Source organism: Lissotriton vulgaris, chromosome 3_1 (genome assembly GCF_964263255.1).
Source record: "Lissotriton vulgaris chromosome 3_1, aLisVul1.2, whole genome shotgun sequence".
NCBI lineage: Eukaryota > Metazoa > Chordata > Amphibia > Caudata > Salamandridae > Lissotriton > Lissotriton vulgaris.
In genome coordinates, this window is record NC_141689.1 from 187,756,590 (window position 1) to 187,783,039 (window position 26,450).

General features: G+C 47.2%; 1 protein-coding gene across 1 annotated transcript in view; it reads left to right on the forward strand.

Moving 5' to 3' along the window:
* The window catches only part of LOC147726190 (uncharacterized), a 606,971-nt gene that overhangs the window by 210,954 nt on the left and 369,567 nt on the right, over window positions 1-26,450 (forward strand). The window contains exon 4 of the mRNA XM_086960284.1: window positions 3,775-3,822. Coding sequence (XP_086816410.1) covers window positions 3,775-3,822 — 48 coding nt within the window. The remainder of the gene's footprint in view (window positions 1-3,774; window positions 3,823-26,450) is intronic.

The window sequence follows — 26,450 nt, forward strand, 5'->3', positions numbered from 1 at the left end:
GTTCACCAAAAACCGACTGACAGGAATTCATTACTTTCATATCAGTCATACCACCCAAGAGCACTCAGAGACAATCTCCCTGTGGGTCAATTTTTAAGATACAGGCGAAATTGCTCATCTACGCAAAGATATAAAGAACAAGCGGGAGAACTAAGTGAAAAATTGGAAGTCAGAAATTACCCACGAAGAGTCATCAAACGGGCACAAAAAAGAGCTTTAAATACACCGAGGGCTGCTCTGCTGGAAACCCAAATAAAAGAAAGAAGGGACTGCCTACCGGTGGTCATGACTTTCGATCCCATGGCCACCAAGATTCGTCAATCTATCAGGAAACACTGGTCTTTACTCTCTACGGGAGACTTTAAGATGCCCCCCCCGCGCTTCGCCTTCCGGAGAGCTAGTAACTTGAAGGACAAGCTAGTCCATACCAGGACTAATCCACGAACAGAAACAGAAATGAAAACCATTCCGAATGGACATTTCCCTTGTGGAAATTGCTCCGTATGCCCAATGACAAAAAAAACCACCGCAGTGACACTACAATCCGGCAAGACTTGGACATTGAACCAGTTCAGTAATTGCAACACCTCCAATGTTGTATATAGACTGAGATGTGAATGTGGTTTGGAGTATATAGGGCTCACGACACGCAAAATCAAACTCCGGATCCAGGAACACATCAGTACTATCAGGATCGGAAAATTGACTACCAAGTTAGTGCAGCACTGCCACCGCAATAAACACACCTTCACGTGGGTAGTACTAGAAAGAGTGATGGGTGACACCCAGACTATGGAGAGACGTCTGATCACCAAGGAGGCACGCTGGATATACCAAGAACAAAGTGAGCAGAGGGGCTTAAATGAACTTTTAGAGTGGAACAAGCTACGCTGAGGTAAATCACGTGAATGCTCCTTGGCCCAGTGAGTTGTTAAAACCTGAGCCACAGACAAATATTCAGGCACTATGTCTCTGTCCGAGCAGATAATGGAACTGAAGTTATGTATGGTATCTGAAAGGGTTGGGATCAGCCTAGAGGGTACGCCATACTAACCCTCACTATATCAGGTCCCGCATGAGAAGGTAATGAGACACCCCGGTATACATTCACAGATGACTAAGCACCGATTGTGGCCTTTAACTTTATCATTATGCGGTATACTGTGTCAATAACACTACTCTCTGTATGCATTGGGCACCCAACATCGGAATATTTGGATACATTGGTGTCTTTAAATGTGATAACCTGAAGTACTTTAAAAGATCTGCCACCGGGACCTACATAGGCTGAACCCAATATACTGGGCACCGAACTTCTGAGTGTCCTCTTGCACACTTAAGGCAGGTATAGTGTACCGCATGAAACAGTAGCGCCCCAGCAGATTTCAAGTTACACCCATGCTTACCATTCTAAGATGGCCCCCATATTCACGCGTATTGTTATAGCAGGTTAATGTGCATCACGATATAAATTTCCTCTGGGATAACTTTAATGAAAATAGCAGCGCATAAACAATACAGGGAGCGATTAAAAACGAAATGTACTATAAGACTGTTGGAGCTCTGTAATTTTTAAGGATGAAAAGACCTCGGTTGAAAATGCGTAAATATTCAAAATGTGGAGTCACCACGCAGAACGAGGTAGCGCCGCCCTTCTAGAAATATCATGACTAAAAATAACTACAAGAACCTTTGGTACACAAGGGTTTACTTTGGCACAGGGTCCGTTCTAACATGGCCGCTGTTGTCATGTAAAGAGATGACCTAGTCCAATGACTAAGACAACAACCAATGAGAGAGCAGGGAAATCGGCTTGACAAGCAAAACAATGTGACTTGATGAACCAATCAGGGAAGCCGATTTTCGACCAATGAGAAACCTCGAAAATCGGCACTCATGTAAACAAATAGACCGGCTGTGTCAGTCGTTCGGCGTTCGAGTAATGAGAAGAAGCCGGACGACTATTCTCCAAGGGTGAGATCAGAAGGACCAGAAACTAAAGGGTGAAGCTTTGCCAAAACAGAAGTAAGATCGCGCTATGTAGGAGGCGAATCCCTCATGCCTTTTTTATTTCATTGCAGTAACCACATGGAAGGGAGATAGGATTTTGCTCACCAAAGGGGGCATTCTTCCTAGTTGTTTCCTCTCGGCTGGTATGAGAGGGTGAATTACGCAATGGGTAATTATAACATCCCGTATTTGGAATAGCATGATTGTTAGACTGCATGAGTGTTAATGTTCACACTCCAGTTAGGTGGCCAGGTATGTAACCCTTTATATCTGTGTCTGTTTTTATTACAGCGCTGGCAGCACAGTGCCTCTAGCAGTGGCATTCAAATTGAGTGGCCCTGAGGAAATTGCCTGATCAATACCACGGCAATGAAACATGTCGGCTGTAAGTGGGGTGTGAAGCGATAGGTAGTCTTCACACTCTTCTGTTTTATATTTAATTGTTCTACTGTTTGCAACTAAGAAGGGAGCATAAGTAAAGTTTAATGTCCTGGTTGCTCAGTATCTTATATGTGTAATTGTTTAAATGTTTGTTAGTTTTGTTACATATAAGTTGTGTTCACTGCATCACGCACTGTCATTTTGGGTTTGAGACACGTTTCCGTTAAAGCTTGATGGCACCAATGATGATAACAGGGCCATCCTGGTGAGTACCAGCCAGGGGTCCCATTGGTGGTGCGCCCGTGAGGTGCCATCTCGCTCTTCACACATTTTTTGTCCGTCCAAAGTGTTTGTGAGTCCTGTGTTGTCTTGTATTGTCGAGATCAGAGTAAGGTTGCCTTTTAAATAAGCAATAGATTGAGATGTCACGAGTATCCTTAGAGGAAGGAACTCCCCTGGTGTGATTTATGAGCAACCATTGATATCTATGTATCACTAGGAAGTATTGCAGTGGGAACTAGGACTCTGTGTGTCTGATTATGATTAGGGCTGCCAGCTCATTATATTGGTGTCCTTTTATTAGAATAAATGTGGAGATTCTAAGACGGGCGATGTTTTTTTTCCACTGGGCGGGTGAGGAGGGGCACAGTATTAAAAGGTTTGAAGACCACTAGAATAGACAGAGTGGGTGCCCGGGGGGTATGAAAACCAGAAAAAAACTAAGCCTTGTTAAACAGTTTACAAACGTATAAAAAAATGCAAATGGTCTTTCAAGACCTGTGAAAAACTCAGGTGCCGGAGGTAAGACTCCAGACACTGCCCAGCCGAGCCCACAGCAGCTCGAGCTGCAGCAGCCCAGGCTGAGGCACACGACAGGGGGGCTGAAGCCCTTCCAGCCCTATGGGCGTTGCACGCCTGCTCAGAGTCCCCTCACGCAAAACAACCATGGCAGGCACATGGAGCCACCCTGAGGCCTGGACATTGAGGCTTCATACCTCTCCTCTTCTTGCACACCAGGAAAGGGAGGAGCATGTCGGGTATCTCGTACGCCTGCCATCTTGGCCACACACTCTACGATTCATTTTTTGACAAACTTTTGCACAGCCCTCTAGAAATCTGAAATAGTGATACAGCAAGGGGAATTCACATTGCAGGTAAGAATAGTAACAGGTAAGAGTACTTACTTCCAATTTGATGCACTGTCAGGCCATTGTTCAATATTTGTGTCCCAGAGCTCTGGTGATATACAGCATGAAGATTCAAATCTCACTACTTACTGAGCAGTGGAAACTGACCAGCTGTATGAGATCTATATCTGAAGGAAGTGACAAGCTGGAAACAGTTCAAGTAAGACATCTCCTTTTCTGTTCTTTTCTTACCCAGGATAAAGGAGGAGTTTGTTCCATCACTAAGGGAATGTCGGCTGCAAAGGTAAATATTTACGTGGAGACTACCAAACAAAACACCCTTACCTTTCTACACTGGCCAGATCGTCTGGCGTTGTGACAGTGCACCTGGTTTAGTCGTTAATGTTCTAATCTTGACTACTTGTGTCCAATTTTTTTTTACAAACATGCTATTTTTAGCAAATTATATGGTCTTTCTTCTATACCTTAAATATTTGCTATGTTATGTCATAATGGTCTTGTAAAGCGCGTTAATACCAGTTGGTATCTTGGCACTAGTATCCAGAAAATACTAAACACTGGCAGTGAGTCTAATTTTCCTGAAAAACCTGCCATATATTTTAAATAGTCTGAATTTTGAAAGGTTGGATTGAGATTTCAAATGGTCGGGCAGTTCATTCCATTTAGAGGTTGAGTAGGAAAATGTTCTTCCACCCCAGTTTTCTTTCTTTATTCTCTGCACTTGTACTTTGTTAGCTGCGCTGCACCATAGCGTTCTTATGGCTGAGTACCATTTAAAAGTATCTTTAAGAAAGCATGGACCATTTTGGTAAAGTCCTATATGGACCCAACAAAGAACTTTAAATTGGAAACGTGTAAGAGGGAGCCAGTAGAGTTCTGTGTTGCATTTCGATACCCAACAGAATTTGGGGAGATTAAATAGAACTATTACGGCTGTATTTTGAAGAGTCGAAGTTTTTTCAAGACTCAAGACTGGGGTCCCTCCAGTAAGGCATTAAAGTAGTCAATCTTTGAAATAACCAGTGCCAAGATCACTGTTTTCCTAAGATCAAGCGGAAGATATGGTAAGATTTATTTTTAAATCTTTTAACATTAACAAACAGGAAGATGTTACCTGATTAGAGTGGTCAACAAAAGTAAGTTTGTCAAACACCACACCCGAATTTCCAGCCTTCTAAACTGGAATTGGCAGAAATCTAGACTTTGCAGCCACCAGGAATTGTTTTAGAGGGTATTGCTGGTACCGAATAACAGTGCCTCCATTTTATTACAGTTGAGTTTTCAAAAATTCTGGATCATCCATTGAGCAATATCAGTCATGCATGCATTAAACTTGGGTGCTGCCTTTTCTACGTATGAGGAGACTTACGCAACTAACTGGGTGCCATCAATGTATTAGCATACTGAGAAACCAAAGGAACTAATCAGATGGATGATGGGTGTGACATACACATTAAAAAGGGTAGGACTCAGGGGTGAACCCTGAGGGACCCCACAAGACATTCCCCTCTGCCCTCTGGCCCTTCCCCTTCCCCCACCTCCAGTGACAGTCATTGAGTGCATGAGTTCTGCCAGACCATGTTCCAACCCCTCTTCCTTTTCAGGCATACTGCATTTGCACTAGCGCCTAGTGGCCAATGTTCAATAAACCCCGACCTCGTAATCTTGTAGGACAGTAGAGGCCTCTATTATCCTAATTTAGATAACATAACCGTGAGTTCCACATTTTGTTACTGAATTGCATCTCCACTGATTTTGTATACCACCTTTTGATGAGCGAGGAAGCACCAGAGACGTTGGTGCCAGTTTTCATTAGCTAAGATAACTTCTTGTGGTGTTATTCTAAGTCCCTACTTCCATTACGTTACGTTAAACGTTACGTTACGTTACGTTAAAATTATTTATGCCGCGCACTTTCACCAACGGTTTCATGGCGCTCTTGACAAGTACAGTGATCAAGGGTGAGGGGGTTATTCGTAAGCAGACTGGAATAGCAGGGTTTTTAGTAGTCTGCGAAAGCAGTCATAACTGGGACATAAACGAAGTGTGGGTGACAGGGAGTTCCAAGTGGAGGGGGCCAGATCAGAGAAACTCAAACCACTGTGCTTTTTGCGTTTGAATTTGGGGACCATGAGGAGGTTGAGAGATGCTGAGCGAAGAGCTCTGAGGGGGATGTGGCTTGTCAAGACAGATGAGATGAAGGCAGGGGCTGCATCAGAGAGGGCCTTGAAAATTGAGCATGCCAGCTTGAAGGTGCAGCGCTTGGAGACAGGGAGCCAATGAAGACTACGGAGAAGGGGAGTGACATGCTGATGTTTAGGCTGGCGGAAGATCAGACGGGCAGCCTGGTTCTGCACCAGCTGCAGCCGGTGAAGGTGGCATGCGGGGATCCCCACATACAGCATGTTGGCGTAGTCGAGCCTGGAGGTGATGAGAGCGATGATGACTTGAATCAGGGCATCCCTGGTGAGAAACCTGCTGATTTTGCGAATCCGCCTAAGATGAAAAAAACAGGATGAGGTGACTGAGTTGATTTGTGGTCTCATCGAGAGGTCTTTAGAAATAATCACCCCCAGACTCTTCACTGTGCTCACTGGAGTGGGTGCCGTACCCAGGGATGTTGGCCAGAAGGTGGTATTCCACGGATTAGTGGGGCCCCCCATAAGTACGAGCTCAGTTTTTGTGGGGTTCAATTTTAGTTGGCTGTGATACATCCACTCTGCGATGGTCAGCATGATGGACTGAAAATTGAGACGGGAGGAAGGAAAGGAACCAATGGGAAAAATTAACTGAAGATCGTCCGTGTAGTTGAAAATTGTGACCGGGGAATTGCGGAGGGAAGCTAATAGGGGTTGCAGATACAAATTAAATAGAAGGGGGATAGTGCAGAACCCTGTGGGACACCACAGGTGAGGGATGTGTAAGGTGCAGAAAAGGTGGACAGGTGAACAGCTTGTGAACGCTGGTCGAGGAATGATCTGAGCCAGTCAAGGGCCACCCCCTGGATGCCGGCATTGTGGACACGGTCGATCAGGATGGCATGATCGACCGTGTCGAATGCTGCCGAGAGGTCTAAAAGGACAAGGGCCTGAGAGATGTTATTGTCGGCACCTTTCCTGAGGGCGTCCATGACTGCTACTATGACCGCCTCAGTGGAATGGAGGAGTCTGAAACCAGCTTGTTGGGGGTCCAGGAAGGAGGATTTCTCTATAAAGGAACTCAGGCAGCGGGTGACATAAGTCTCCAAGATCTTTCCTAAGTAAGGGAGGAGGGAGATGGGTCGATAATTACTTAGGATTGTGGGGTCCGCGTTGGATTTTTTTAAGATGGGTAGAACGGCTGCTTGTTTGAAAGAGCGAGGGATCTCCCCAGTAGCAAGAGAGTTATTAAGCAATGCGAGTGGGGGGTCCGGACAAGCAAGGAAGGCTTCTCTCAAGATCTGAGGAAACTCCGTCAGGATGCTGGTGTTCCTGGGGGGAAGGGGAGGAGGAAGAGGGGATGCAGGGGTCGGGATATTGTTTTTTATGGTTATGATTTTATCGATAAAGTAAGAGTTTAAAGAGTCGCACAGGGTTTGGGTTGGCTGGGGTTGGAGGGTGACCCTATCAGGCAGGGAAAGCTCGTTGACAATTAAGAAGATCTCCTTGGTTTTGTTGTTAGAGTCCATTATTTTTTGAGAAAAGTAGGCCGTTTTAGCTGTGAGAATCGATTTTTTATAAGACTTTAGAGAGTCAGCATAGACGAGTTTGAGCTGTGGGTCGTAGTTGCGGCGCCAACGGCGTTCAGCTTACCGCAGAGCAAGTTTATCCGCTTTGAGTTGGTCCGTGAACCACCGTTGTGCGTCGTGAGGGCGCTTAGCTTTGATTTTTTTAAAAGGGGCAACTTTGTTGCTTGCAAGACGTAGCCATTCATCAAGATGATCAGCCTGATCCCCTAGAGAGTTCGATGACGTGGGTGCAGTGGAGGCCAGTATGGCATGAAAGTCAGGCAGATTTGCCCTTTTCCAGTTACGAGCCAAGAGATTCTTAGCAAGGGGGGGGGCACAAAGTATGAAGATGCAGTTGAAAGGAGATGAGGCTGTGATCGGACCAGGAGCAGGGGAGGACAGCGGGAGGGGAGATGTCGAGATTGGACGTCCAGATTTGGTCAAGGATATGGCCTTTGTGGTGGGTAGGGGTGTGGACGTGCTGGGAAAAGTTCATGCTAGTTAAGAGGTCGGTGAATTCCGAGGAGGATTGGCTTTCATGGGCAGCAGAAGGCCAATAATTGAAGTCGCCAATAACCAAGATATTGGCATGATTGATCGCAAGTTGAGCGATAGAATCGCTGAAAAGTTGGGGGAAGAGAGGCATATATTCAGGGGGCCTGTAGACGATAACACAAATAAAGGACGACTTAGCAGAAGAAAATTTAAGAGCTAAGCATTCAGTTTTAGGAATAGATGTCACGGTGACCTCAGAGAATTTATGTTCAGAGCGGATGATAGCCGCCACCCCGCCGCCGTCTTCCCAGCGGGACGGTTGGCTTGCATAATGTAGTATCCCGTAGGGATTGCTGCGAGGATGTCAGGGGCTGAGTCCTCGGTGATCGAGGTTTTGGCTAGGAGAAGGATATCGATGGTGCTCTGATGCAACAGTTGAAATATCTCAAGCTGGTGGCGAATGAGGGAACGGGTATTAAGGTAGTAGATGAGTAAGGAGGCGGAAGTCGGCGACAGTGCAGGGGAAAGGGCTTGGGGGGGGTCGTGAAGGGATTCAAGTGCAAGGATATCGGATGGAACAAGAATGCCACATTCCTGAGCCGCCCTAACAGTGCGGGTGGGAATAGGTCCTAAGGATTTAAGTCTCAGGAGGTCGGTGGAGGAGTAAGAATAAGATTGGGCATTACGACAAGGCCCTGGGCCTGGTCGGCCGAGGACGGGCGCAGACGGGCTTGACTTGTGCGCGACTTCGGCGCGAAGTCGGCGCTCCCGCTGCGCTCGTCCGCTGCGCTTCCTCCATACCGCCATTAAATACTAAAGGTGAGGGAGCACTAGACCGCTAACTTGCGAAGATTCCGTGCAGGGCGGAAGTGGTGTCACGAGCAGGAAGTGACGCTCCTCAAGCTGACCCTCCGCACAAACGGCACAGAGCCGGGGCGGAACGGGGCCACGAGCGAATGGAAATGCAGGTGAGAAGAACTTAGAGGTGTTGCAAAGACAATGTGCAAATTACAATTTAAAATGCTTTTTCAAGCGTGCTGTTAAAATCAGCAGCGAAATAAAAATTTTACAGCAGCATCCACAACCGCAGCCTAGATCGCCACGTTTGTCAATGGGGCTGGGAGCTGGAGGCGAGAACTATATACTCAGCAGGCTCGGCAGCACTAGACCGCTAACCTGCGAAGATTCCGTGCAGGGCGGAAGTGGTGTCACGAGCAGGAAGTGACGCTACCTTATATGGTAGTGTGTTGCAGTAACCTGTGAGAGGACATGTGTAGTGTATATATATATATATATATTGTGACATCTTCGGCTGTAGTAACAATGTTTGCATTTGTATATCAATCCCTACACCCCTCTTTATTCCTAAACCTGCAGCTGCTCCAATTTATCTATAAGTAATCTCCATTTTGCAGCTATGCCCCCGTCTTACCCACATTTACTACAAACATGTAGACCTACATGTCTGGAGGGCTTCACAGTTGTGGCGGAAGGTGACCACCCTAAATATCGAATCCAAAATATAGACTGCCCAAAATATCGAATTAAAAATATAGACAGCCCAGAATATCGAATTACCAAAATATAGTTAGTCAGAATATCGAATTTGGGGTATGAAATAACGATTTTCATAATATCGAATAAAAAATATCGATTTCCATAATATCAATTTTTTTTTAGTTGTATGTATGGTAGTATGTGTATTAAAATTATGTATTAATTTTGTAATGTATGTTTAATTTTTTTTAAGTATTGAAGGTTATGTAATTTAATTTTTGCGTAATTTAATTCCGTAGCGAGTTGTGGGTTTATAGGGGAATGGGTTGGAAAGTAATTTAATTATAGTAAATTAAATATAAATTTGTATGATAAGGCTGCAAGAGCACTTTATGTGCAAATCAGGAGCCCCCACCGACTCCTGCCCTCCTAGCATCCTGCATCACCTGATTGATGCAGTTAATCCCCACATTAACACCATCATTAATGAATCTCTTGAGTCCGGGATAGTGCCCAACGACTGGAAGAAGGCTATTGTGAAGCCCCTGATGAAGAAGCAGAACAAATCTCCTACTTATCTCACCAACATGCGCCCCATTTCACTACTGCCTGTCCTTGGTAAGATCACGGAACAGTTAGTACATGGAGAGCTAAAAACATTTGTGGAGACCCACAACATCCTGCATCCTCAACAGTCGGGATTTCGTTCCGATCACTCCACCGAAACAGCCTTGATCGAACTAGCTGACTCCATCAAGTTCTTGCAGGATGAGGGAAGGCAAGCCGTCCTCATCCTGCTTGATCTAACAGCGGCGTTCGACACTATCTCGCATGTTATCCTGATCAACAGACTGCGAGGGATCGGCGTGACAGACACAGTCCTGGCATGGGTTAAATCTTTCCTATCTAACAGGTCCCAGACTGTGTCTTTGGGTCCCTATCTATCCAGCGAGAAACCCATCACATCAGGAGTGCCCCAGGGGTCCATATTAAGTCCTCTCTTTTTAACATCTACATGGCTCCCCTTCTCGCTGTGATAAAATCTCATGGGATCCTCGTCACGTCATACGCTGACGACACACAACTTGTCGTCACTATTGACAAAAAGTGTACGGACGCAGATTTGCGATTCCAAAATTGTCTCTCTGATGTTTTTCAGTGGCTTAACAAAAACCATCTAAGATGCAATAGTGCCAAGAAATCATACCGCTGGGTAAAGATCTATCTTTCTGCCCGAAAAATTGGTGGCCCATAGGATCTGAGGCCCCACCCAGTGCGGTATCTTCAGCACGGAACCTGGGCGTGCAATTCGATTCATCTCTTTCTTTCGATGACCACGTCAGGATCACTGCTGGAAGTTGTTTTGGACTTATTAAATCTTTAAAAAAATTCTTTGATTTCCTCCCCATTGGGTGGGAAGTAATTTAATTGTAATAAAGTTAATATTTATTTTTATTTACATGTATTGATAATTAATTACTTGATAATTCATTATTAATTGGTAATTACTTTTTATTAACTGGTAATTCATTTTTATTAATTGTTAATTATGGTAATTGTATAATTTATCATTTGGAGCGGGTTGTGGGTTTATAGGGAAATTGTGTGGATAGTAATTTAATTGTAATAAAGTAAATATTTATTTTTACTTATATGTATTGATAATTATTTGATAATTAATTATTCATTGGTAATCATTTTTTATTCATTGATAATGATTTGTTTTTAATTGGTAATTCATTTTTATTAATTGGTAATTATTTTTAATTCATTTTTTATTGGTATTGATAATTAATTTAATTTTAATTTCTTTAGTTTACAAAGCTTTATTAAATAAGATATACAAAGTAAAACATCAGTACATGTATAAATGGCAATGAAAAAAGAAGAATAAAAGCATGAAAATATGACAATATGCAACACCACCCCCAAAAGGGGGTAAATAAACTGTACCAAGGAACAAAGCTTTTTAAAGGTATTTTGTTTTATCGGGGGGAGGAGAAAGAGAAAAGAGAGAGAGGGGAATGGGAGGAAAAATAGGGCAATCTAGAATACTGATTCAATACTTAAAATTTCTATAAAGACATAAAAGTAAGAAACAACTATGAACATTATTGGGAGATAAAAGAATAAAAAAGAAACATTTAAGGGACATGTCTGGAAAGGAACCCAGTTAACGGCAACCATGACAAGTCATTTTTGATTAGTAAAGGTGCAGGGGTGTTAAAAGCGCGATCAAGCCTATGGTGATGACATACCAAGTTCCACCAGGCATTATATGAAATCTATGAATTATCTTTCCAGTTGGTTGTAATTATCTGAAACGAAATTGCTATTAAAAGATCTATTATGGGGGGCGTGGCCAAGATGGCGGGGTGAGCGGACGCTTCCTCCCGTAGCTCCTCCGGCCCGGCTCAGCTCGAGCCCCGATTCCTGCGCCTCTCTCCCCCCGCAGCTGCACTGCGGGTGAGAGAAATGTGCCGGAGTTCCTGGGGCACATTTTGGTGCCACTTTGACTTCTGGAGCCCCGGGGGAAGTTCCCGAAAAGTTTATTCGGAGATCGCTCCGAGGACCAGAGCCCGGGTCGCCCCGAGGAGAGGAGCCTGGAGGCGGAGCTGTCCGCGCGCCTTGGCTGGCCCGAGTGCTGAAAAGCGGAACGCCGGAGATCCCGTAGGAGCGGACTAGAAGGACTCCGCGGAGCGAGGTGGCTTCCTGGCGGTGCCCTGGTGGCAAGCACCATTGCCGGGCGACGGACTTTAGCCCTGTACCGGCGATCCCCCCACTGCCCGGGGTCTCGGGGGCGACGCCTTGCGAACTCCGCGCCCGGAGGCGCTGGATGGCGGAGTTAGGGCAGTGCCCGAGCCGGGCAATCGACTGGTGATGGGGGGAGGCACCGGTTTCGCACTTTCCGGACCCGTTATCATTTGAGAGTTGCCCACGGACTTGCTGGCCCGGGCTGCCTTCTTGGGTCCCACCCTCCCGCCATCTTGTCTTTGTGTGGCTGAGCTTGGTGGCCCCTGCCCGCGCCCTTCTCACACGGGAGCCTCGACTCGTTCTGGCGCCAGCTCGTCTACTGCCCTCCCTGGAAACACGAGACGGAAGGCCTACTCTTCGGACGTTGCTGCCTGCCCTGCTGGCCCGAGGGCCGTCTTGCCCATGCCCGGACCGCCATTTTGTCGCCTGTGACGCACTATCCTTGTCCTCGGCGAAGGCCTCACATCTGGTGCCTGCGAGCGGTGGCGCTCGCCTACAGCAACTAATCCCGGGCTTTGCCGGGCCCCAAGATGACTGGGAGACGTGGCGCGGCACGGGGTGATCGCACCTTGCCGGAAATGCTCGGCAGGTCCCAGCAACTACGCGACAGGACGCAGCCGTCCCCGGGGGCCTCCCGGGTATCAACGGACGCAAATGCGGGCGAGCCGCCGGTCACGCGGTCCTTCATGGAGGACTTATTCTCCTCCCTCAAGGAGGAATTTCAGACTCTTAAGACCGAAGTGGCTGGAGAGGTCCGGGAGGTGCGCAGGGAAGTCGAGGGCCTGGGCGAACGGGTCGACACTGTGGAGACGGCGGCTCAACGCCGCGATGAGGAGATAACCCATCTCCAGCAGGACGTCCTCCGCCTCCGGGAGCAATGTGTCGAGCTCCAGGCCCACTCGGAGGACCTCGAGAACAGGTCCAGGAGGAACAACATCCGGGTCCGGGGTGTTCCATCCGCCGATGAAGGTGCGGACCTAGTGGCTTATCTGCAGGACCTGTTCCGCGACATCTTGGAGGAGGGAGCGGATTTCCCCATCCGCATCGACAGGGCACACAGGGTGGGCCGCCAGCGTCAGTCATCGGCACCCCCGCCTGATATCCTGGCATTCTTGCCGGATTTCTCTCTAAAGGAGCGCATCATGACTGAGGCCCGTAGGAAGCAACCATTGACCTTCCGCGAAAGACCTGTGGCGCTCTACCAGGACCTGTCTGCCATCACACTGCAAAAACGCAGGTCCTTCCGCATCGCTACGGACTTTCTGCGAGAGCACGAGACAGCCTACTCCTGGGGTCACCCCTTCCGTCTTATCTTTCGATGGAATGGGGTACTGCATCAGCTGCGCTCCTTACAAGATGTTTGCGGGGTGCTGGGCCTTACTGCTACGGAGGAGGAAGGGGCTACACCCGCATGGAGGCGCCCCGAGCGGCGGAGCCGACGGAGGTCGAGAAGGCGCCCATCGTCAGCGCCAGTGAGTCGCCCGGACTCGCCCACCATCAGAGCTGACATGGCGGAGGCCCTGAGGACTGCGGCCAGGAACTTGCCTGAGTCTACTGGTGTGGCCTTGACGGCCTAATTTTTCTCCGGGGGGAGAGGCTCTTAGCTTTCACGATGCTGGGCTGGGGGTTGGGGGGGCGGGGGGGTGGTGTGTGGCTGGACGTCCACTTGACTGTTTTCTGCAGACTCGCCCATTTGGGCTAGACTGAGACTATGGGGTGTTGTTTTTTGCTTTTTGTTTTGGCCGGTTGCCATCAATGGGTTTTGGGGGGGTTTCATTGTTGGGTTGTTGTGGGGGGGGTCCCGTCCGAAGCTGTCCGAACGAGTACGATGCCGCCTTTGGCCTTCCCTGCGCCCCTGCCCCGCGCGCCCCCTCCGCTGATCCCCCGCCTGCTGCATAGCACGCTGTTTCCCTGGAGGCGATGCCACCCCTGAAGGTAGTGACCCTTAATGTCAAGGGTCTGAATAACCCCGTAAAGCGTAGGGCGATCCTCTCCCTATTGGAGGGGTCGCAGGCGGATATTTGCCTCCTGCAGGAGACCCATTTACTCTCCAGAGATTGCCATAGGTTGCGCTCTGCCAAGTTCCCCACTCAACTTTTTTCCTCTGCTGCGACTAAGACCGCTGGGGTGGCCATTCTTATAGCCAGCTCCTTTAGGGGGGAGGTGCTGTATAAACATGCCGAGCAGAAGGGGAGGCTCTTAGTGTATCGCATGCGCTTAGGAGGTGTTACCTTTACGGTTGGTTCGGTTTACAGCCCAAACGATCACCAGGATCGTTTCCTGGACTCGGTGTTGGTGGATGTTGCTGCCTCGCCCGATCGCCATGTCATCCTGGGGGGAGACCTGAATATGGTCTTCGACTCCACTCTAGATAGGTCTGCCCAGCGTTTTCCGCAGACAGGGGAGCTTTCTAAAGCGGTGCGGGACCAGATTGCAGAGATGGACCTGCATGACCTCTGGCGCACCATGCATCCCACCGATAGGGACTACTCCTACTTTTCCCACGCACACCGCACTTATTCGCGGTTGGATTATCTTTTGGTGAGCGGCCCGCTTCGCTCGGCCGCCACGGCGGCGGACATCGGGGTCTTGTCTCTGTCCGATCATGCGCCGGTCTCCGGAGTTTTTGCGTGGCCGGCGCCCCCCCCCTCGAGAGGGATGTGGCGGCTTCGGGACACGCTTCTCCATAAGAAATCGGTGGTGAAGCGAGTGGAGGAGGTCATCCAGGACTACCTGACCCACAATAACAACTCTGACACGTCCCTGGCTACACAGTGGGCGGCTTTGAAAACAGTCGTCAGGGGAGAATTTATCTCCATTTCCTCGGCTGAAAATAAGGAACGCCAGCGCAAGAGGGAAGAACTGACGGCGCAGGTTAGGGAGCTTGAGCAGGTCCACCGCCGGACGGGGGCACCTCGGGTTTGGAAGCAACTGAAGGCGGCACGAAAACTCCTCTCTGCGTTGGATCTAGATCGAGCGGAGTACGCAGCGCTGCGCCTGAAACACGCCTTTTACACCGGCGGAGACAGGTGCGGTAAGCTCCTGGCCCATAGGCTTAGGGTTGCGCAGCAACGCAATGTGGTGAAGGAGCTGGTGGGAGTGGACGGGATCCCGGTTTCCGGTGACGCGGAGGTGGCAGATACCTTTCGATCCTTTTACGAGGCACTATACGCTTCAGAATCTTCCCCACCAGGAGAGGCTGAGGCCTATCTGGATTCCGTGACCCTCCCGGTCTTGGACCCCTCCCAGGCGGACCACCTGGAGAGGGACATTCACGTGGAGGAGGTCATCTCCGCGATCGCACGGCTGAAGCATGGCAAAGCCCCGGGCCCGGATGGCTACACGGCCTTGTTCTACAAGACCTTCTGTCCCACTGTCGCTCCTCTCCTGGCTCGCTTGTTCAACTCCTTCTCCGAGCCGGGCGCCATCCCACCGGACCTCCTCTCGGCGACTGTGTCGGTTATCCCCAAGCCGGGGAAGGACCGGACCTTGTGCGGCTCGTACCGGCCCATTTCGCTCCTAAATGTGGACCTCAAGCTTTACACCGGAATCTTGGCGGCCAGACTGGGTCTACACTTACCAGGTTTGGTGGAGGCAGATCAAGCCGGTTTTGTACCCGGTAGGCAGACGGTCGACAACACGAAGAGAGTGACGCACGTCCTGGAAAAGGCCTCACGCGTCCCGGGGGAGCGGATGCTGCTATCGGTCGACGCGGAGAAGGCCTTTGATAGGGTTCATTGGCCATACCTCGAGCTGGTCCTTGGGAAACTAGGGATCGGCGAGAAGTTCCGCACTATGGTCTTTAACTGCTATAGGAGACCGTCGGCGTCAGTGCGTGTCAATGGACACAGCTCCAGCAGCTTCACCATTGAGCGCGGCACGAGACAGGGTTGCCCTCTCTCGCCGCTCCTCTTCGCCCTTTATATGGAGCCGTTTGCGCAGAGGATCCGCGACAACCCGGACGCCATTGGGGTGAAGATGGGGCAATACACACACGCTGTCAGCCTATACGCGGACGATGTCTTGTTGACCCTGGATGACCCCAGGCGGTCGCTCCCTGCCTGTGTCCAGGAGCTGGACGCTTTTGCCCGCGTTGCGGGCTTTAAAATGAACATGACTAAGTCGGCTGCACTGGATGTGTCGCTCTCTGCCGACACCAGACGGGACCTTCAAAGTCTTTTCCCTTTGCAGTGGTCCTCCTCTACGGTGCCTTACTTGGGCATTTTGCTTGCTCCCACCCTGCCTGCCATGGTCGCAGCTAACTACTCCTCTCTAGGCAAAAAGATAAAGGAGGAACTCGGCCGATGGAACAAGGGCCTACTCTCGTGGCTGGGCCGTATTGCGGCGGTGAAGATGACGATACTGCCCCAGATCCTGTATCTTTTCCGCGCTCTACCTCTTCAGCCCCCCGTGGGCTGGATACGGCAGGCGCAGGCAGACATCTCCCGCTTTGTGTGGCAAGGCCGTAAGCCTCGGATGAAGCGGGTCCTCTCCATGCTTGCCCCGGAGGCGGGAGGTCTCGGGGTCCCGGACCTCCGGAAGTACTTTCAGGCGGCACAGCTCCGGTACCTGGTGGAGTGGAGCCGGTGGGAGTCGGACAAACACTGGCTCTTTCAGGACCAGGCAGTGGCGGGCCGTACCCTCCAGGAGGTCCCGTTCCTACGGCGCGTTCACCGCCCGCCTAATCTCTACGCCTCCTTTATCACCCGGGTCCCGCTAAGAGTGTGGGACGCGGTGTGTGAGCTACGGGAGCTCACCACTTTTCCGTCGCCGTTCTCTCCCATTGCTGACAACCCGGACTTCACTCCGGGCCTGGAGCCGGGGGCCTTTTCCCACTGGGTGAGTGCAGGATGTAGAGCGCTTTTCCAGATCTACGGGCCGGAGGGCGTGCTCCCCTTCCAGCAGCTCCGACAGGAGTTTGGCCTGACGGAGGGGGATAGACTGCGTTACATGCAAGTTCGCCACTGGGCTCTTCAACCCTCGGTGCGTGACGTCGCCGCCCGTACAATTACGCCCTATGAGCGATGGTTGGTGACCCGGGCCTCGGATGCCAAACTCATCACTGATTTGTATAAATTTCTCCAACCCCCGCCGTTTCACTACCATAACCCGGGGAGGGAGCGCTGGCACAGGGAACTGGGCAGGACCCTGAGCCACAAAGATTGGGACAAGATTGCGTATCGGGCGAGGCACTCTGCATACCACACTGGGCTGACGGAAACCTTCACTAAAGTGTCCACCTATTGGTACTACACCCCGGAGCGGCTCTACGAGATGCGCAAACTAGGCGATAAGGGTTGTTGGCGCGGCTGCGGACAGGAGGGCACCCTCACGCACATTCTCTGGGAGTGCCCGGTGCTGTCGGCCTACTGGAAGGAAGTCTTAGATGAGGTGGATAGGCATTTTGAGATTGAGCTCCCGCGCTTCCCCGCGTATGTCTTGCTTGGCCTCCCCAATGATTTGATGTACCCGCTGAAATCCCGCAGGGGCAGGCAGATCGCGATTGCGCTAGGCTCAGCCGTTCAGAACATACTTGTCCTTTGGCGCACCCCCACTGCCCCCTCTATCACTGGTTGGTTGCATAGGCTCTGGCAGGTACTGGGTATGGAGAAGATATCGCTAACGGTGGCTGGGAATGTTGACCAGTTTGAGGAGCTCTGGCATCCCTTTTTGGCACTGCTGTCCACGGAATTTCGCGAGCTAACGTGCCCACGGTACTTGCGCCTCCTTAGGCTGACACCGCCGGCGCCGGCGGCGGAGTGATTGTACGGATTGGGGACCGGGGGCTGGGGGTGGGAAGTGGGGTTATATGCTTCCAATGCTGCTTTCGGACGGGGATGTTGGGGTGTTATTTTCTTTTCTTTCCTCCTTGCTTTTCTTTCTTCTTCTTTTCCGGGGTCGAGGGGCTGGTGGTACGGTATGCTTCTCTTTTGCTGTGTCGCAGAGTGCTATTCTGGCTTGGCCTTGCCTAGGGAGTGGGGGCCTACGGGGGGCTGTTTACAGTGCCTTACTGCCTTATGTTTTTTTGCCTTATTACCCTCTGGGGCACCCTGCCTCCCTCTTCTTCTTCTGACTCGCTGCAACGTTTTGCTTCTTGTATTGTATGTTTGCCTGACCTCCTGCTCCCCTCCCCGTGTTTTTTTATGCCTTAATAAAATACTTTAAACCTAAAAGATCTATTATTTAGGTACATTGCAATGAACATTCCATATAGGTGAAGAACCACCCAAGAAAATGTGCACCATCTCAAAGGGATAATCAGTGGATAAAATATTGTTTAGTTTTAACCAGATGCGAGACCAAAGGGACTTAACCGACGTACATTGAAAAAACATGTGTATAAAATTGCTATTGTCATGTGAGCAGGATCAACATCTTATGGAATCAAGTAACTTGAATCTGTGTAAATCAGAAGGAGTAAAAAAAAGTCTATTGTAAAAAAAAATAAAAGTCTGTGTGGTCCTGGCGGACCGAGAAAATGTGTGAATTTTGGACCAAATAGTGTCCCAAACCTGTAGGGAAAATTCTTGAGTTAGGTCTTTTTCCCATAAAAGCTTGAGTTTGGATTTGAGCCTATCAGTGGTGGGATGGGAAAGTAGTTTATAGATAACCGCAGCTCTGAAAGGAATAGAAATGTCTGGTGGAGATAAGAGAGCTGGGGCGGTGGTGGTGAGGGAACTACTCTGAGAAATAATACAGGTAAGAGCTTGTTTAAGTAGGGGAAATTGTGAAGCGTGTGCATTAGAGAGATGAAAGTGTTGCGAATGTCTAGGAAAGTTCTCAGGGAATTATCCTTAAGTAAGTGCTTATATATGATGATACCTTTATCAATCCATTCTTTCCAGAAAAGCACTCTGTTATTAATCTTTAGGAACTTATTGTGCCAGATCGGAGTAAGAGAGAGAAGATCAAATTGTGAGAGAAAAGAGCGAAACAATGAAAGAGCTAGTGCTTTGTAGTGTTTAAATGTAGGGGAAAGAAATCTCGTCGGAGGTTGAGATAAATGAGTAGCTGTAAGGAAAGTAAAAGGAGCGAGTTGTGCAAGTTCTAGTGAGCTCCAGGCTGTTAAGGGAGGAGAAGAAGAATCTGTTGGAAAGGCCAAATTTGTTTTAAAGTAAAGGCTGAGTGAAAGCCTGAGGATAGCCGCCTTAAGCTGAACACAGACAAGACGGAGATCCTCATCCTCGGGCCCAACCCCTCAGCATGGGACGACTCCTGGTGGCCCGCAGCGCTGGGGACACCCACCACACCTACCAACCATGCACGCAACCTGGGAATCATCCTTGACTCGAAACTCACCATGACCAAACAAGTCAACGCTGTTTCCTCAACCTGCTTCAACACCCTCTGTATGCTCCGCAAGATTTACAGATGGATCTCAACAGACACAAGGAAAACAGTCGCCCAGGCCCTAGTCAGCAACAGACTCAACTACGGAAACGCCCTCTACGCCGGTGCCCCAATCAAGCTCATCAACAGACTATAAAGAATCCAGAATCCCTCTGCACACCTGATCCGACGTCCCGCGTCGCGACCACATCACCCCCCACCTGAGGAACCTGCACTGGCTCCCCGTCGACAAAAGAATCTTCTTCAAGCTCCTGATCCAGGCACACAAGGCACTCCACAAGACCGGCCCAGCCTATCTCAACAGTCGACTCTCATTCTACGTACCCAACAGGAATCTCCGTTCCGCAGACCTCTCCCTGGCCACCGTCCCACGCATCCGCAGAACCACAGCCGGAGGCAGATCCTTCTTCCACCGTGCCGCCAAGACCTGGAACACCCTCCCCCTCAACCTACGATAAACCGAAGACCTTCTAACCTTCAGGAGACTGCTCAAGACCTGGCAGTTTGACCAGTAGCATCAGCACCCTCCCCCTCTCCCCACCCTGAGCGCCTTGAAACCCTTGTCGATAAGTAGTGCGCTTTACAAATTATTTGATTGATTGAATGAAATGTAAATGTAAACGTAACTGTAGTGTATTTTGCAAAGCGCACAGCTGCCCCAACGGGCTGTCCCGGGGCTGTATGACGCTGTCGAACTATCCCTGTGAGATGCCCCTTCCGGGCACCCCCAAGGTGAAGCCAGGCATCCCAGTGTTGTAGGGGCCGTTGTTGAGATTAAGCAAGCTATTGCCCAGAGTTGCAACGTGGGACCCATGATTAGAGTAGGCGCCGAGACGAGAATTATCGAGTCTGCGGACATTGAGCCCAAGACCCTGCCGTGTCGGGACTTGAACCCTGGTCCCGGGCCTGATCTCTGCTTCAGAGTCTGCCGCTCTAACCAGTGAGCCACATTTCTCCATTGAAAAGAAGAAATATTAGGAAAATTGACCCCACCTAAATATTTGGGCTGTTGGAGGCGAGAAAGAGAAATCCTAGCTTTGCAATTATTCCATAAGAATTTTGTTAGGAGGCAATTAATGGTTTTGAAAAAAAAATGTGGGAGAGAGATGGGAAGCATCAAAAGATAAAAATTGAAAATAGGGAGTAGCATCATTTTAACGGATTCTAGCCTTCCCCACTAAGGTAGGAAAAGGGGAGACCAACCATCTATGAGGGAGGAGACTTTTTCTCTAATAGTATTGGTGTAAAGAATACCTAGACATTTAATATTTCTGGGCTTCCATTCAAATCCAGATCCATGGAACACATGGGATAGGCAAAATTTGTTTAGAGGTAAAAGTCCAGATTTGTCTATATTCAATTTATATACAGAAACTAAGGAATAATCGTGTGATAAAGAGAAAAGTGCAGGAAGAGAAGTGGCCGGATTAGAAATATAAAGTAAAATATCATCTGCGTAGGCATTGAACTTAATCTGAATATTCTTATATGTGAAGCCAGTATAGGATGAAGAGAACCGTATTTTTTCTAAGAAAGGTTCTAATGCAAGGATGAAAAGAAGGGGAGAGAGTGACAACCTTGTCTGGTTCCTCTATGAAGGGAAAAATATTTTGATTGTGCACCATTGCCCACATAGAAGTAGAAGGATCAGAGTACAGTAGTTGAATATAGCGAATAATGGGGGGATCAAAACCATGCCATCTCAACGCTCCAAACATAAAATCCCAATTGACCTTATCGAAGGCTTTTTCAGAATCTAATGTGATGGCTGCGATACGGGAATCCATCTTTGAAGCGAGGTGTATAATGTTAAGGAGAGTTCTCGAGTTGGTAGTAATAGATCTACCTTTGACAAATCCAGACTGATAAATATTGACAAGGTCAGGGATGACTTTATTAATACAAATGGCTAGAATTTTGGCATAGATTTTACAAGCTGTATTGATTAGGTAGATGGGCCGGATCTTTATCTTTTTTAGGAATTATGCAAAGAATTGCCTGTGTGAAGGCTCCCCTAGATACACCTTAAGCAAGAAAATGGTTGATCAAGGAAAGTAAATGTGGTATTAAAACATTCTTAAAGTGGAGGAAAAAACGCACAGTGAAGCCATCTGGACCGGGAGTATTGTCCTTGGGCAGAAGAGTAATAGCATTAAGTATTTCCTTTTCCGAGATAGGAATGTCCAGGGATGAGACATCCACAGGATTGTCAAGGGATTTGGGGATAGACTGAAAGAAAGAGTCAAGTTGTGCACTGGATTCTGGAATGTAGAGGGAAGATTAGATTTGGCAAAGCAGTCAAGGATTTTGGCATCAGTGGACTGCCAAAATCCCTGAGAGTCTGTGATGGCAGCAAGTTTAGATTTTTGCATTTTAATTTTAAGATGATGCGCAAGTGATTTGCCTGCTTTGTTGCGCCCACCATACATTTTAGAATTAAATTTGAGAAAGTTATTGGAAGCAGAATCCCAGAAATGTTTGTTGAGTTGAATTTTGGCTTTAATAAGATAAGACAGTGTGTCAGAGGAATTAGTGGTAAAGTAAAGGTGTTCAAGTTCTTTAATTTGTTTAAGGATTTGAGATGACTGTGAGAGGGCCTTTTTCTTCTTTCGGGATACAAACTCAATAATACAACCTCTAGCGGCCGCCTTGAAGGCATCTTAAATAAAATTAAAATCGGAGGTGGAGTTAAGGTTATTACGAAAAAATGTGTCCATGAAAAGCTTAAATGATCAATAAACTGGGAATCTAAAAGGAGAGATTTATTAAAGCGCCAACGGTGAGAAGAAGGAGTAGATGAGGGGTAATCCATATCAAGATTGATGGGGGCGTTGTCCGAAATAAGGGTAGAGCCTATTTCTGAGTTAGTCATAAATTGGAAGGCATATTGAGTGAGGAAAATATAATCAATACGAGAGTGTGATGCATGCACTGTAGAAAAAAAGGAAAATTCAAGTGAATCAGGGTGGGATATTCTCCAGGAATCTATGAGGCCTCTGGAAGAGATTGTTTTGTGAAAGGATTTTTGCATCCTATTGGGGACATACTTGGTTTGTGATTTTCGGTCTAAACAGGGGTCCATGAGCTTGTTACAATCGCCACCCACAATTAAATCTTCAGTTGCATGGGAGGAAAGAAGTGATGAGAAATCATTCCAAAAGGTTGAATCATTACCATTAGGGCCATACACATTACAAAAAGAAAGTTGTACATTGTTAACAATACTATCTAAAAACAACCCTCTACCATTAGTGTCATGAAACTCATTTTGTAACTGGACGGTCAATGATTTATGGAACAAAATTACAACACCATTTTTGTTGTTAACAGCTGGAGAGCAAAAGTGTTCTCCTACCCATTTTGTACGCAATGAAGAGAGATCTTGTAAAGTAAGATGCGTTTCTTGCAGTAAAGCCACTTAACATTTCAATCTTGCTAAATGAGACAAAACACATTGCTTTTTATTAGGATTTTGAATAGCTTTAATATTCCAAGAAATAATTCGAAGACCCATCATTCCTGAAATAGAACGAGAGTAGGCGAAAAAATATAGAACAGTCAGAGAAGAGCAGGAGAAAAGAGGAAAAGGTTAAAGAATTATTGAAAAAGTAATAAGTACAAAGAAAGGCGAATGGAGAAGAAAACGGTCCATGTAACCACCACTGAAAAAAGAACCAGAACAGATCATATGAGTCAAAGGGTTGAGATGAAATAAAAAGGAGAATTAGAGAAAAGTCAAAAAAAGAATAATGTTGCCAGAGAAACAGTAGAGAGGTGGGAAGAAAGTGTGTAGAAAGAGATAAAGAAGAGGAGATGACAGAAAGCCGAGAGGCTTTAGTCACGGTAGTGAAACAGAAAAGAACAAGAAACATTATTGAGGGAGGGGGGGACGGCAAAAAAACAAAGACAGCCACAATACTGGGGAGCGGCACCAAGAAACAAATATCGCAATTCAATAACGGATGAAAAGGAAGGGTTAAAATATTCAAAAGATGAAATAAAAATATAGTAATTGAGACAAGAATGAACGGAATCTTATCAGAGATAAAGGAACAAGTGAACCGGAAACGTCAAACAAAAAGATGGATGGTAAATGCGGGGATCTTCAAACACAGCACAAGGAAGAAAAAATTAACAATTACAAACACCAAATGCATAACCTAGGGATTAAAGTAAAAGACATAATGAACAATCAATGTTTGCCAAGTTCCATGTGCTCCTCTCGATGTGAGTGAATGAACTTCCGGAGATCCGCAGGATCCTCAAATGAAAAAGTTCTGTCTTTGTAGGTCACTTTAAAGAAACAGGGATGTATAAGGCCATAGCGGGCGTTCATGGATTTTAATGCTGGCCTGAGATCCAGAAATTCTTTGTGTCTGGTGGCGGTTGGTTTGGATCTTGGTTTGGTTTTTGATCTGACCAGTACATTTGTTTGCGTTGTTTGGCAGCCATTAGGATTTCCATAAGATCAGAGTATAACAGAAAGTAGGCGATGATACCTCTTGGTTTAGTGTCAGAAGATGTATTTTGAGGCTCTAGTCTAAGCGCTCTTTGGATATTACAATCAACTGATTTTGATAGACCAACAACCTGCAAAACCTGAGTTTTCAAAAAGGTAATCATGTCCGAACCTTCAGAACCTTCCGGAATGCCATAAATTCGAAGATTATTACGCTGATTGCTATTTTCTAAATCTTCAGCAGATTTTTTAAGTTGGTGAACTTCCTTGGTAAGAGTCTCGACTTTGGCTGTAACTTCCTGTGTGTCGCTCACCTTTTGTTCAACATCCGAAAGTCTCATATCAAGGCCGAACCATTTTTCCTCGATTCTTTGGGGGGTAGTGGTAGTGTCCGACATGAAAGGGCGGAAGAGACACAATTCATCCATTATGTCATCCAATGTGATGGGAAGAGGGGACATAGGGGAAGCTACCGCCAGCCTGGAGGATGCGGATTCACCGCCACTGCCACAGAAAACACCCACCGCCAGATTAGGATTGCGGTGGGACCAGCGGCGGACGGCAGGTCTGTCCGCCGCTGATCCACGGGGTCTGGAGGGCTATTTGGTGGCGCTGTCTGCAAGACACCGCCAGCCAAATTACGATCTGCATTGCAACATGCTTTTCCACGGCGGCTTTTCTGCCGTGGAGAAGCATGTGGTCTTTGGTGTTTGGGGCCCCGTTGTGGGCCCCCAGGGTGTCGGGGTGGGGGGTGCACATGGGGGTTACCTATGGTACCCCCCAGCATTTACATGCATTTTTAACATTACGGCGGGTGCTGCTTCAAGCAGCACCCACCGCAAGGTTAAAGATACAGGATGTGACCGCCAGGGTGATGGTCACATCCTAATTGCACTGGAGGGACCGCCGCTGCCCCTGTGGACGGTCCCCCCACCTCAGGGGTGGCGGACGGACGCAGGTCCGCTATCCTAATAGGCCCATTAGTTGGAGAGGAAGGGTCTTTTTTAAGGCGTTTACTGTTGTTGGTTGTAGAGTTTTTCCCTATGGGAGATCCAATTTTCTCAGATCCAGGCAGGATTCAGAGTTTTATCATACTCAATCTACAACATTCACTCCACTTTCAGTCTGTTGGCTTGGGAGACACTTACCAGAAAGAAAAAACAATGTGTAAGTAGAAAATATACAATTTATTACAATAAAAAACATATGAATTCTTACGCATTTGTGAATAAAAACATATAGTAAGACAAGTTAAAACCATCTATTGTGGAAATGGAGAAAAGGGTGGGAAAAGACGCTAGTATCTGTCTTAATCTAGTCACTTCGGGCCCTAGTTTGACAACAATGGTAGGAGTAATTTTTCCTTATAACCAAAAACAGTTTGTTGGCAACTCCGAATATGACACTTTTTAAATGCGTCGATGCGTTTCGGGAACCTTAGTTGATAGTGGCCCCCTTCTTCAGGACAGTTTCTATTTGTTTTCTCCAATACACTGTGTATCACCTAATACGTAAATAAAACATAGCTTTAGTTTCTGGTGTATGCCTACTAACAATAACTCATCATTTACAAATACTACCATTACATTTCTGTGCTTCACATTACAATAGAACATAGTTTTACACACCTATTTCAATATCTAGCACATTTCTAGAAAGAATTGTACCTTTTCACTTTGTGGCCCCTTGTTATTCATACAATCTCTAATCAATATTTTCATATACATCCCTTCATATTAAAACCCACTGTTCAATTCATTTTCTGTCTAGCTAGTGACAACCCAGCCGATCAAACATTCTGCCACAACTTTCATACCACATATATATATATATCACACTTGGTTACTGACCGATGCAACAGCATCTTGGTGATTCCTGTGTATTATTTGTTCTTTGTTCTGGGATCGTTTTCACTAGTACGGTTTCCCACGTTCCTATCTTTTATAGAGGAAAACGCTACGTTAATAAAATATCGTTTTATAATCGATGAATACAACCTATATAAAGGTACTAACATGGTTACCTCGGTTTAAAAGGAAGGGAACCGATTTTAATTTTCACTGATTTCTTTTCGGTTTTCTCTTCAGGTTCCTATTATTATAAAGCAACCTGTTGGTATAAAATGTTCTTATTACCCTCTTATATTGCATTGGCGCTGTTTACTGATACTCAAGATAACTAATATTTACCTCCGAGGTTTCCTATGTTCTGTGTTCCACGTTCAGACGGATATGCGTTCTGACGATGGTTCTATAAAGTATACATATATAGTTTTAGGAATATTATCCTTATTCAAAGTACACAACTAGAGTTCTATATTATTCTGGATGCTTACCTGTTTAAAAATCAATGGTCTCTTTTAGCTAGTTTCTTTGGCGCACCCGGGTAGTAAGAGCTCGTGGCTGTATAAAAAAACATGTATTCGTTTTTGTCATTTTGGTGGGAGGTTCTAAAAGGTTCATTATTGCTGCTCTTATCGCTTTGTTAAAACTAATTTTAAATCCGCTGTATCCCCCTTTAATATTAACGTATTAAGAGTTACTTTTAGTCGCACATCTAAATTCACGTCTTTTGCGTTTGGCGGTTCATGTTCCCGTCTTACCTATTTCAATTCGCCGGTACGTATTCCCGGGTTGCTGCTGCGGCGTCT